We start from the raw sequence: 13,856 nt of genomic DNA on the forward strand, positions 1-13,856 counted from the left end.
TAAATAAATAGGGAACTGAAACTGACAGCTTTTTCCCTAACCTAGGAAAAAGTCTTACATGTGTACCAGGCTACTCAGCTGATGCACTGATATGATTCCTACAGATTAAAAGAAACTCCTAAAGAGGTCTACTCTTCCATGTGGGTGTAATTGTAAGTTTGGAGTATAATGTGTTCATATTAAAACTGTTACACGTTAGTTAGGTGAACTGTAGCATACTCTGCACTGAAATACAAAGCAAAAGAGGGATTGGCAGGAAGCAAGTGAATTGAAAATAGATAAAAGGGTGTTTTAATTTTGTGCATCAACATAACATGAAAAAATTAAAAGACAATTCTGTTTCTTAAAAAATATGACTTCCTACTTAGGTTTATTTTTTTCCTTTAATACAGTTCAGCATTTCAAAGTTTTGCATTCTACACACTGTTCTCAATTATTAGCATCAAAACACAAGACAGAGCAAGACCTTCAAATACAAATAAATACCAAATAACAATACAACAAACTGAAGGACAACATAGAATAATGCTATTGGGAAATTAGGATATGTTGCTAATAGTTATTAACAACATTGTATTGCTGAGCAATAAATTATACACTTCAAAGTTTCCTTTCCTTTAAAAAGAAAATACAAAAATCATTGATTACCAGATTCACTTACTTGCACTGTATCCTTTATAGTTATCTATAATTAAAACAGGCAGAATATACACAATCAAATGAGGTTGGCCTTCTTTGGTCTTTGTTTCTGGATCAGAAAACTGAACACAACCAATATACCTTTTACCAAAGAATAGAATATGAAATAAAACACCACACAAGTTTACACAGACTGATTTTGTACAGAGTTCATAGTACTGATGCATTTAACAGGTATTTCGTCTTGGAAAAGGATGACCATTTTTCCATCACATTGAATTAATGGCATTTTATGGATGTTATAAGGTTATCCTACTTGTCTTAAATAACAGATTCATAGTCCATCATTTCAAGATGGGGTGTCCCATTACATCCTCATTTATCCTGAACCTCTGGAGGTTTTGGATCACAGTGGAAAAAAACTATTTTCTTATACAAACTGTAGAAGATATATATTTTAGAGAGCTAGAAAGAAAATAATACTATACAAGGTGGTGCAGTGCCTTGGCAATTCAATGATTTCTCCCATTTTCCAAGTGCACAAAGACTAACTCTCTGCCAGGAGAAGAGGTCCAGGATGGAAAATATTGTGTTCACATGCAATAGCTCTGCTTAAGTTCAGAATCGTCTCAGCATGGAATGAGTTACTAAAAAATAATGGTTTATTTGAAAACCCCGGTTTACCGAGCTGTTCACGATCAGAACTCTCTTTAGTTAGAAACTAGTCTTTCTAGAAGTGGCAACAGCAATTTTAAGGAAGGAAGCAATCTTTCCATCCATCATCTGATAAATATGGCAAGGATAAGAGAATGGGATCTAAGTCTAATTTAAAATGTTATGAGATTCTAGACCCGGAATTCTAATTTAATGCTTATAACATCAGGAACGCTTGCATGCTTCCAATAAGGAATCACTTATTGAAAAACTATTAGAGATATGCATTGCCTAATCCTAAACTTTAATACATCTCACACTGTTGCTTGAAATGGGTGTATACCCATAGCACAACACACGTAGCATCATACTAGATCCACAAGCAAATGTTTAGGATTAGGCTTAAAATGTTCATGAAATGGAAGACGAAAAGCTACATGGTCTTGCCAATTTGCTAAAAGATCATTAAAAATTTAACCAATCCTTTTTGTGGCCTAATGCTACTTCAAAACCATACAGGATAACCGTATTCTGCAGCCATATCAATGCTTCAACTTTCTTCCATTTTGCATTAGTCTCAACAAAATTAGAGATCAATTTCAGCATAATATTTTACATTCAAAGGATGGCTCTTAATGAATGATTATCCTCACTGTAAATTTTGCTTATGTGAGATTATTTAGATTCATCTCTATGAAGGACTTCAAGTGGGGTAATGATACAATTCTCTTCATTGAGGAGGGGCCACACAATCTACATCAACAAGTTGATTTGTGTTGTTTCTCAGCTTTAACTGGCACTTACACAATAATCACAGGAGGTCTCACAAGGGAGGAACAGTGAAATAATATGATTAATTCAATTTGTCCTTAGAATTGAAGAAGGTTCATCCTTTCATGAAGCAGCTTGAAGGATGTGTTTCAGTCAAGCCTGTTGAAAAAAAGAACCTACTCTGAAATTTGCACACCCCTATTCTATATGGAGAAATTTATTACAATGAGCTATTTTTTTCCTTTCAATTCACACAATAAGTACATGAATCTCATATTCACATTCTTTAGGAGCCATGCATGGATGCAAGACATTTATGCTGGAAGCGATCCTTGTATTAAAAAGCAGGAAGTAACAGTTAAGCCCTCAATGTATTCTTTAAAATACTTATTAATATAATATTCACAGTGCAGAAGTTGACAGAACAGAATAAAGTCATGCACTTAAAATATTTTTAAGTTCACCTTGTCCAAAAAAGCCCTTAAAACTGAAATCTTAAAAAAAAAGCTCTACCAGAATTGTTTATGAAATCAAGACACAGGTTATCATTACTGTTGGGCACACACTGAATTTCTCAATCTCATCAATTGCAAAAGTAAAGGGACATCATAACGTGTACATTGGACAAATATGTTCCCACAGCATGATGACTCATCAGTCAGTTATACAGAATAAAAGCAGGTTCCTTGCCCATTTCTATGGCATAGCAATAAATAACATTGGCCTAAAAGTAGCACACGGAGGTCAGAGCCTGGGTATTCTACATAGCACCTACACAGACTTGCCCTCCATAGAACATTCAATTTCAGTTTCTACACAAATAAGCAATTTTGAGGCTTGATTGATATCAGTAAAGCACTGCAGAGGGAAACTGTACCAAGCACCAAGTTACTATTTGGAGTTGACTGAAACCCCATATTCATTGGTTTTAACTATTATTTTTGATTGATAAACAGGAAAAATATTAGACACCATTAACTGTGAAAGCTAGCAGACATTTTCATGCTGTCAATTCATTTGTCTGTATAGTAGCTCCGATTTTGATCTATCTATTTTTATCCTCAGTTTTGGTCTGAAAAAGAGCACATTAACATCTTGGCAGTCCATCCAAACACAAGTGTTTTTTAAAGCGGCAATAAACTACTTCTTTATATTAAGCAAAGTTGAATTTTACATATCCTGAGCATTCACTGTCGAATAACTTAGTAGCATCTCTAAATCCTCACTTTCACAACAAGCAGGTAGGACATGAAAAACTGTCCCATCACATAAAGACTAATTACATTACAATTGACACAGGAGTTTTTCAAGAGGACATATTCTCTGTGACATAAGCTCCCTCACTTTCATAATAGGAAAATGGGAAGTTGCTTTATAGAAGTCACTTTAATTACCTACCCCATGCTAACTACTCTGGCTGACTTAATTGTCTCAAGGACTGGGTAGTAGCATCTGCTATCTGTTAATTTTAGACTGACATTGCCAAGGGCTGAATGTAAAACATAGGCTCTGCTACTATCCATCACCTGCTAAGCAATTTTAAAGGGCAATTTGAGAATAACAGCTGAGAAAAGTTCAGACACGTGTCACTTAAAAGTATTAGGCCCACAGCTGAAATTAAACTGTTTTTTTAAAAATCTATTCACTTATTTATACATTTGCATAGTTGCATGTATGAAGGCATCAAAATAACAGGGGATATTGGAATTTTTGTAAAATCAAGGTGCAAATAAATATCTCCCATAGTAATCAATGTCTAGCAGCCATGTTGTGTACCATATTTTAAGAAGGTAGGAAAGCAATATAAACAAGTGTTCTCTCTTTTAAAGTTTTTTAAATTGTAACATTTTAAAATAATGCAATCTCAACCATTGACAGACTGGATTATTAAATTAAAATTCTAGAATTCAAACAGACTGGCCAGCTGTTAACATCACTGTTTCGTATACTCAAATATTCCTAATGCTCTTTCTCACAGTATAAGGAAGGTAGCTTTGAAAGGAAATTGGAGTGCATCTCACCTTTATAGGTTAAGAGATCAATTAATTCCATTATCTGTAATACCACTTTTTTTCTATTCTATATTCTCAAAAGAAAGTTACAATATAAGGCTGAAAATGAATGTTGCATATAAGCCACCCAAATTCTTACTGTAAATAGTTGAAACAAAATAAACAGTAAACAATGCAAACACAATCATGCATATTGATCTTTAGGCACTGAAATAATCTTGGTTGGATTCTGTGAGATTAAAAATAGATAGGTTAGCATGATACAATATGATATGACAGACTAAAGTGCTTTGTTAAAATATAAGGGAGCAAAGCTGCTTGGAGATCTAAGCTGAAGTAATCAAAATTAATAGCATTAATACTGCAATTAGTGAAGATGTCCTTAAAACACCATTAACCAAAAGCTGACTTAATACTGAATTCTATGCATTTCCATTGAAATAAACCTCCCATGAGCCCCTTGGGGTCATCATTTCAGAAATATTTCCTTACCTAACAAAGAAACAGAATGACCAAGGGCTGGTAAAAAAGCTATGGAATCAGTAGTAGCTTCCAACTTCCTGCTGGGTTCCCCATTGACTTTTGTTATAGGAAATTGCAAGGAGAGTTGGAAATGATGATCATGTGTCTGCGGCAGTACGGCAGCACTGAAGAGGCCACAACTTTGCCAAATTTAAATCCCATGGGAGCACGAGTCCCGGATTTTGGATGCATTCTTTATGTTAGCTCATTTGAGTTATGTTGATTCAAAAATGGTTGCCTTATTCTTAATGAAGGTTAAAAATAATCAAACAGACATGAGAATTTTAGTAGTACACAGAAATGCAAGAAGTTTTGTAATACCAAGTGCAACTTTGGAGTAGGAGCATTGAAGGGCAGTACTAATGAATAGCCTTTGGGAAAGGAATCCAAAGATATAAAAAAATAACATATTCACAATTTTTTTTTAAAAAAAAGAGCAACAGCTTTGGACTTTTTAAAATACTTTTCTCTCGGCTCAGAGAAGATACTAACACAGCTGGTTTTGTAGGAAGACATCTTCTCTCCTACCCTATCTCAACATAAATCAGGGCCAGCAAAGATACATTCTTAAGATATAAGCATATATGATCAAATCAGTCATGAAAGTTATTATTTGGGGCAGTGATTGGACTTTTCTCTTTCCCATTATAGAATCACTTTCCATAAAAACTTACAAAATTAAAAATTGGTTTTTGAAAATATTTTAATTTAAAAAATGGGGTAACTTTTGGCAATCAAAACAACCTGGTGATGTTGCAATATTTGTTATGTGTTATTATAATTTAAATTATATATCTCCTATATGGATTGGGTTAACGTGGACAAATACTTTTAGAATCTTAAGAGAGGTAAAATACAAGTCATATATAAATGCAAATTCTAATCCTATTTGTACGTCGTATTCAATTTACTGTATCTACATTGCAGGATATAATTTCTTCCACAAACTGGGCTATTTATGATTCAAACATCCTATGAAGAGTAGTAGAGATATATACTACATAGGCTATCATTCTTTCAGTCCTTTTGGATAAGCATCTTTATCAAAGAACGTGTTGTCATCAAGAACATGTAACTTTATAGCCATCTTACAAAACTTACTTCTGAACATGTAAGGTCATCTGAACTAAATAATTTTGTCAATTGACTAGCTAGCTTGCTGTGCCTACATTAAAAGCATTAGTGAGCCAGTGTGGATGACAAAGAGTATGTTCACAGTGTTAAAATTGGATCATTTTGAAGAAGAAAGCATTTGTTTCTAAAAGACAACACCAAAATATATTGAGAAGATGTCTATGGAGATTCTCAGTCATCCAGGTCATAGTTATCCCAAAGATGCTTTTTCACAAGGCAACTGGACTTTCTTGTTTTTCTTTGAAGATGTTTCTCTTCTCATCCAAGAAGCTTCTTCAGCTCTGACTGGATGATGGGGATTTATATTCCCTGCAGACAGCTGTTCATTTGCATTCTTTTAGCAAGTCGTTAGTGCTAAAAGTGGAGGCTTGACCTGACCCATCAGGACAAGAGTCAGCAGTCCATCTGCATTTAAAAGACAAAAGTCCACATTTTGGATAGAGAGGACCGCTGGTTTGAAAGAGGGGTCAAAGAGGCCACCTATGTCAAAACTGAACAGCTGTCTCTCAACAGAGGGGGAGGGATCCGACACCATCTATCCCCAGTCTACAACACAGTCCTTTCATCAATTCCAAGAAGGCTCCACACCCACTTGCACTACTCAGGTGACCTTGAAGACACAGATAAACCTCTAGGTAGCTTTAACAATTCGCTAAAAGAATGCAAATAAAGGAATATAAATCTTTTCATTCCCCACCATCCAGTCAGTCCTGAAGAAACTTCTTGGATGAGAAGCAAAACATCTTCAAAGAAAAACAAGAAAGACCACTTGCCTTGTGAAAAAGCATCTTTGGGATATTGAGAAGATAACCCCAAGTTAATTTTTTGAACAGTATGTTTTGTTTTGAATGGGAGTATTCTCATCCCTACTCCTACTCCTTTCTGGGTGCTGGTTTAAAAAAGAACCATGAGATTATCCTTTTGTGCTTTGGGGAAGCAAGTTATTTTATCAGCTATCAGACTCTATAGCAGAAATTCCAGCACTTGCATTGATCTACAGGAGCATGACAAGAAGAACTTCACATAATTGTGGGGAAAATAGCTATAACAATGCAGCCATAACAGCTGCCATAAATATGTTGATATCTAGTCTTATTTATTAACAAGGAAGTTTTAATAAAGTGCACAAGTCCTAATTTTATAGCCCAATAAGATAAGTTAAGTAATTTGTGTTTTAAATGTGTATATATATAAAAACCCTTTCAAACTGTTGCGCATCAGAGTAATTGGAATATATAAGCCAAAGTCATTATTGGCAATTTGCAGATTTAAGAAAAAGAATTAGAATTGATTTTTTTTTTACTCAATTGCATTTTCAGATGTTTTTGGAATAAGAATTATTTTTGAAGGAACAATGCCAGATTAGACCAGTCTAGATTATAGAACACAATTAACATATTCCAATAGGACATTAACTGCATGTTGCAGAAGCTATGGGTACTGAGCCCTTTGGACATTTTCACTAAGGAATCCTGTTTTCAGTAAAATTCTGTAATGCATATACAAAAGCTCAGCTACCTATACTCATGACTATAAGAATAGTATGAGAAGCCAGGTTAATTCTTTCCCCTAAGAAAAAATGATGGGTTTACATCAGCCTGCATAAAACTATGGCATATAGATATTGAGTAGGAAGTCTTCCTTTTGTAACAGTACTAGAATGGTAACGCTTGCCTTCTTATATTGATTTGTACCAGTTGACATCTAAGAACCATAAGAAAGACAGAATACAGTACCTGAATAATGGAAGGCAAGAATAGGAAGACATATTGCTACAAAATGCTCTGGCTGCCAAATAGCAGGCCGTATTCAAGCAGGTGGCTTGAAAACCCATGAAAACCACTCCGCATGCACTGTATATTTATTAACAGAAAAATACCTCTTGCAGGCACTGGGTAGGAAGGCACAGCCATAAAGACCAATGGCAAGGGCAAGAAACACAACTATGAAACATGACAACTGAGTCTTAGACATGAACTCTGCCTATAATGCCCAACATAAGAGGAAAGCTCAATGGATGTAACATCACTGGCTAGACAACAGGCCACACAATTCCTTTTTCCATGTTCACATCAGTTCATTCTAGGGGAGCACTCAAGTTACACAGCACCCATGCAATTAAGCAGCACCCACATGGTTGGTGTACGCTCAAGCTATGCCATTAGACTTACTAGTCTCACGAAGGACTATTATAAAACAGAAGTCAGTAAATCCTGTGGGTTGCAATCAGCATGATTTAAAGGCTGGAGAATGCTTTCTAGTAAAGCTCAGGTAGTTATTTAAATAGGAGGCTCCTGTGGGTTTCCCTGCAGGGATAGGTGTCAGTTTGCCAGAAAACCATCTCTGTGAATTGGCTAGCAAATCTATTATCTCACAATTCTGAATTGAGCCAAATTGAAATGATTAGCTCTGCTACTTCGAGGCATTTTATCATGCAGTAGTTTCACTACTGCTTTGGAAACTGAAGGGGCACTGTCAGAAGTCCTAGCTCCATAGGAGCACTGTGAACAAAAATATAGCACCTGAATAAGGAGTATTTCATTGATGGAAACACTGGCAAGCCAGACACACATCTGGGTTTCCATTTCTGTATGCTGCAAAATATTGGTGGGTTTTACAGATCAGTCAGCACATTATGCCTAAAGTCCAGTTAAAACAAGTATTCTAACGATTGGAAATTAAAGTCTGAATACAAAACTATGAGCTATAAAGCAGCACATCACAGCTAAGGCACATGAATGCATGCACGCCACCATATCTCCATTAAGACACTGCTTTTTCCTAACGGATATCCTCTGTAAGATAGAAAAATTACTACCTAGAGGATGAATTAGCAGTTTCCCTTATAGGTATTACTCAGTACTACGCCTCCTCTCAAACCCAAAAAATATGTTGCACATTTATGCTTTAGCAAAAAATATAATATAATATGTTTATATACACACATCTATTTTATAGAGCTTGGTCTGAGCGCATGAGGCAGAACTTTAAAAACATACAGGATTCCATTTAGAACTCCAAAGTTCAACAAATGCCCTATTTTAGGGTGAAAATTATAAATCTGATAATGATGCACAGCATCCATGAGTGATTTTTTTTCTTAATTTTGAAATAGTGTCATTAACTACGACATATATTGTAGGTTTACATTTCTAAAGAGAAATAACAGCAGTATTGAATAGTTTCTTTTCATATCACAAGTGATAACCTGCATTTGATCTTTTTTTTTCTTCCAAGAAATATCAGTCTATCAACAGTTTTAAAATAAAATGTTTTCTGTAGCAATTAATAGAACTCTAAACAAAAATATGACTCTGATTTAGACATTTTCAAGAAGATCTAGACATTTTTGTCAAGGTCTTCTGACAAAGTAATTTTTAAAACAGAGACCAGATGAGGCCTTAAAAATAGACAATATACTGTATTTCAGACAACATTGCACTTAGATGTTCAAAGTAATAATATCTTTAACTGCAACAATACTTCATAATTTCTTCTTCTTTTACTTAACATGCTGACAGTTTCTAGCTAACCCACATGTGAACTTTTATTTTCTAGTTAAAATGAAAGTAAAGTCTGATGTCGTATTCAGCATAAGATACTTTGTTTTTTTTCCTCTCCCAAATTATTGTCAATAAATTACAAAAAGCTTTTCTGACAGTGATCTTTGTCTTCATGAGGATTAAGTAACTTGCCAGAACTTGAAGTGTTCCTATTAGTTTAGAAAATACACCACAGTTATGGTTTCTTAATGGGTTGCTATGTTTGCCATTGGACCCTATGTAAGTTATACCTCCAAACTCTTCCTCTGTTAACATAAAGTGGTCCTCTCTGAGCTTTAAGGACCTCTCATTGAAGACAGATATAAAAAAGAGCCCCAAATGGAGTTGTCTTCTGTTGAATCTGCCTTTCTGCTATATGTCAGGGGTCTGGTAGATCCGAAGTATCCACTATGACTTTAATAAAAATAGTATCATCTTTAATATATGTTCCATTTTCTAGAACAGTTTGTGCAACAAAGACTGGGCAACCAGATGCAATATTCATTTCCCCAGTGGGTTTCTTGAAACTACTGCTGTTGGGGTCTGGCTTGAACGCATCTCCTAAGTGGCGCCGAGAAGGTCCTTGATCCATCAACATAAGAGTGACCTTTTGCTTGAATGGCCAAGGAAGCAATGCATCATATTCTCCCCGCATTATAACAAAGAACAAAGACAAGTGCGTCCCTTTGCCCATCCCATCTCCATTGAGGTAAACCCTGGCACACATCTTATAGCCAAAGTATCCTGTATAAAATGGTTGGCTATATAAGGACAAAGTCTTCCCCATAACAGCCTCTTGCTTTCGACGTTTATAATCTCGAATTTTCCAGATTAATACTCCATTGTAACTTGCTGTTTCCAGGACTTGAAATCGTAGGTCCATATCAGCCAGACGGATGTCATGAACACTTAGCATTTGATCATGCCTAGATAACTGTGATTCTAGAAGACCTAGAAAGAAAACAAGGGGCTTGTTTAGATTTTTTAAAATATCAAAGGGACAGTTTTCCCATTATGTTGCACTTCTTTCTTCATTTACACCCACTCTTTGTTTAGTAACTGAGTTTGTTCCAATGACCAAGTCTTTAAGCAATGTGATTGCTAAGTGAACATGTGACCCTTGCTGCAAAGATCACTGGTTGCTGCCATCTCATTCAGATAAAGTTGTCTTGTACAGTTACACCAATGTTAATTCTCACTCCAGTGGGTATTGTCAGACACACAAAATTTGGTCATCAATGAATGTATTGGTTGCAAAATTAATATTTTATTACCATCATATTTGTAGCTGATCAAGGTAGTTGTTTAACAATGAGTGGGTATATAATACTTGAGAATTCAGTGTAAAAAGCACCCAAATCTGCAAAAGGTGTTTCCATAGTATTAAAAATGTAAAAAGCTTAGGGTGAAATTAATACTTTGATCACATAAAAACAAGTCTTCAGAAATAATTTTCTGAAAAATTATTTCACATCTGCAAAATTACACAAATAAAAGCCTTCTTTCCTGCAGTGTGACTAAGTATTGAATGTTCATTTATTTATACTTATTATTTCAATTTATTTAGTCACCCATGGCAAATGAATGATTCTGGGCAGCTAACAGCATTTAAAAACACCATATAACCAGGTACAAATTATACATATTGAATTGTAAGCTGCCCAGAGTCATTGACTGAGATGGCCATAGAAGTTGCATTAAATAAATAAGTAATCAGCAACTGAAGTAAAAAACCAAAACAACCATATAATTAATACCACATCACAGCCTCTGCCACACATTTGGATGGAATGGGACAACCTGCTGCAAGTCAACTCACTACAGACAGCTCACTGTGACCAACTCGCCACAGCCGACTTGCCACAGGACAACTCATGGGAGGAAATTTAACAATTCAATTATTATTTAATTATTTAAAATAAATTAAACAATATTTTAATTTTTGTCATTCACATTTTATTCTGTCCCTCCTTTTGCATCTTTTCTTTAATGATTCTATTCCACCATTTCTTTGATATTAGTCCTGTAGTGAGTTGTCCGTGGCGAGTTGTCCGTGGTGAGTTGTCCATGGCGAATTGTCATAGACCCCATCTGGATCTCCAAGCTAAGAGACACAACTATGTCTTTAAGGTCTTGTTTCAGGCCAGCAAAGGACAGGCATATCTAATATCTGGATAAAAGATGCTCCAAAGGGTGAATGCAAGCTTGTGTGGAAGATGTGGGGGAAGATATGTGTGCAGGTATTTGCACACATACACAGAAACTGAAATCATTTTTCTGTGGTTTAAATGTTCTATTATTCTAGTTGAATGTGTTTTTAATAGTACTGGGGGCTTTAATCTCTCTCAGAATTCTCCTCAGTAAATCAATTCTCCATGTTTACAAGAGTCACTTTCCTCTCTTTGGAATGGGAGCTTATGACATTTCAATCACCAGCAGAAGCAATGAGAATCTTACCTGAACTTTTAAGCTCTGAATGACTATAGTAATGCTCTGTAATGAACGAAGAATAATTCAAGGTGCTTTAACAGATGGCAATCCTTTTATATGCTAATTTGTCTTTAAATTGACTAAACAGTATTGTGTGAGCCTCTTAGAAAGGTACATGTCATATTGCTAATTGGTGGCTTTATTGCTTCATTCAAATGAGGCAATGACCTTTTTATTTTATCAGATTCCATTGAGCTGCTCAGAAGAAAGATTCCTCTGAACTAAACATGTATGATGTTTAAGCCTTATAGTAGAAGTAACCTCAAGCTATAAATGGGGAATGGATCAAGCAAAATATAATTAAATAAGTTTTTCTACTTCCTTTAGAAGGCAATTGCTATTCATTTTATGAATACATCCACACATATTTTATATACTGCATTGCAAGAAATGAGATTTTTTTGGAATTCTGAAAACCTATTTAAAAAAAAAAAGATCAAAAGTTAAGTGCTATCAACCATATTGTCACGTGTCTGATTAACGAAACACTTAAAAGGACTTTCAGGCATATTTTCTCCTAAAAGCATTTATTAAGGTTACAGAGACGTCAATACAGCATGGTGGAAATGCTTAGGTCTGGCTTCTCTTCCGTTACGCATACATTCCAAGCATTTTTCCCTGCCTCTATTTTGGGGTCATGGTTCACATCTTCCAATTAACTTGGAAGATGTGATTTACTTCCGGTTTGGGCTATCCTTATTCTCCTCCCTTTTCCCTGTTGCCTGGTTTAACTATAAAAATACCAGACAGNGTTGACACATATGGCTCTTAGCAATATATATATATACCACTTTGCTCTGATGGGGTTTGACAGGAGAATACCTCAGTTGGTTTAGCAGCATAAACACTCTAAAACAAACATTATGCAAATTAATCAAAGAATTAAGTTAAACAAATAGATAACTTGCAAGAAGTTACAAGGAAGCCGCATTTCAGAATGTCTATTTTGTCAGAATCTGCCATTACTTCACCATCTCATGTTCAAACTTACCTGTGTTTCTAGCTCCTTGCCCAGTAGTTTTATCAATGCTTTCCAGTTCAGTCACCCTGTTCTGGAGGGACTCAACGCTACTCTTCATGCTGTCTGCTTCTTCCCAGTTCTGTCGGAAAGGTCGGATCTCTTTGTCTAGTTCTTTCAGCTTGTCAGCTTGACTATCTATTACCCGCTTCAAAAAAAGTAAATTGCATAAACATAGAAGAACCTCAAGGAAAATAACATACAGGAAACACTTAATACTGTACAAGAAAGTTACATAGTAATTATATAAGAATTTCAAATAAACCAAACATAACTGCCTAGTGCCATACTCTGGTATTACTCACCCATCTAATAAACCTTATTAATGTAAAACAATTAAGTGAAAATAAAATTTAAGGAAACTTACAAATCTAGGCAAGTCTTTTCAATAAATTTTGAACAAGTAAATATCTTTAGCATCCATTTAGCTAAGAAAGGAAGTTTACTGAAACATTTGTATAACACAATACTACTATTACAGTTGCAATGTGGGGGGGGGGAAGGTATTAATTGAGAAAAATCTTGGGTTGGAAAAACACCACAAAATTTGTTCCCTGCTTCTCTCCGACTGCACCAGTTCCATCACTGCCAAATATAAATGTATCATGCAACCTGAAAGGAGTTCCAATTCCTGATCTTCAGTGGTCCAAGGGACATTAATAGGACTTTTGCTCTTTACTTATTATATACCACTCCATAGTGCTGTACAGCAGTCTCTAAGCGATTTACAGTGTCAGTGTATTGTCTCCAACAATCCAGGTCCTCATTTTACCAACTTTGGAAGGATGGAAGGCGGAGTCAACCTCGAGCCTCCTCAGAATTGAACTCCAGGCTGTGGGTAGAGTTAGCCTGCAATACTGCACTTTAACCACTGCACCACCACAGCTTTATTGTATTTTCTAATACAACACACTGCCCCATATAATTTGAAAAAGCAGAAATTTTAACTGGAAGCAATTGCAATCACAGGGTTTGAAATGACAAATATTACTATTCAACCCCAACTTAGAATATTTGCTCCAACTATAATGTTCTCTACTGTATCTATATTGTTATAGCAGGCAAAAGAAAATT

At 35.4% G+C, this 13,856-nt stretch overlaps 1 protein-coding gene across 1 annotated transcript in view; it reads right to left on the reverse strand.

The window, feature by feature from the left end:
- Positions 1-9,044: 9,044 nt before the first annotated feature.
- The window catches only part of TRAF3 (TNF receptor associated factor 3), a 41,522-nt gene continuing 36,710 nt past the window's right edge, over positions 9,045-13,856 (reverse strand). The window contains exons 10-11 of the mRNA XM_015815659.1: positions 12,756-12,930; positions 9,045-10,225 (exon numbers count right to left, since the gene is read on the reverse strand). Of these exons, the coding sequence (XP_015671145.1) occupies positions 9,654-10,225; positions 12,756-12,930 (747 nt within the window). The 3' untranslated portion in view covers positions 9,045-9,653. The remainder of the gene's footprint in view (positions 10,226-12,755; positions 12,931-13,856) is intronic.

Source organism: Protobothrops mucrosquamatus, unplaced genomic scaffold, assembly GCF_001527695.2.
Source record: "Protobothrops mucrosquamatus isolate PMUCROS unplaced genomic scaffold, P.Mucros_1.0 scaffold359, whole genome shotgun sequence".
Lineage (NCBI taxonomy): Eukaryota > Metazoa > Chordata > Lepidosauria > Squamata > Viperidae > Protobothrops > Protobothrops mucrosquamatus.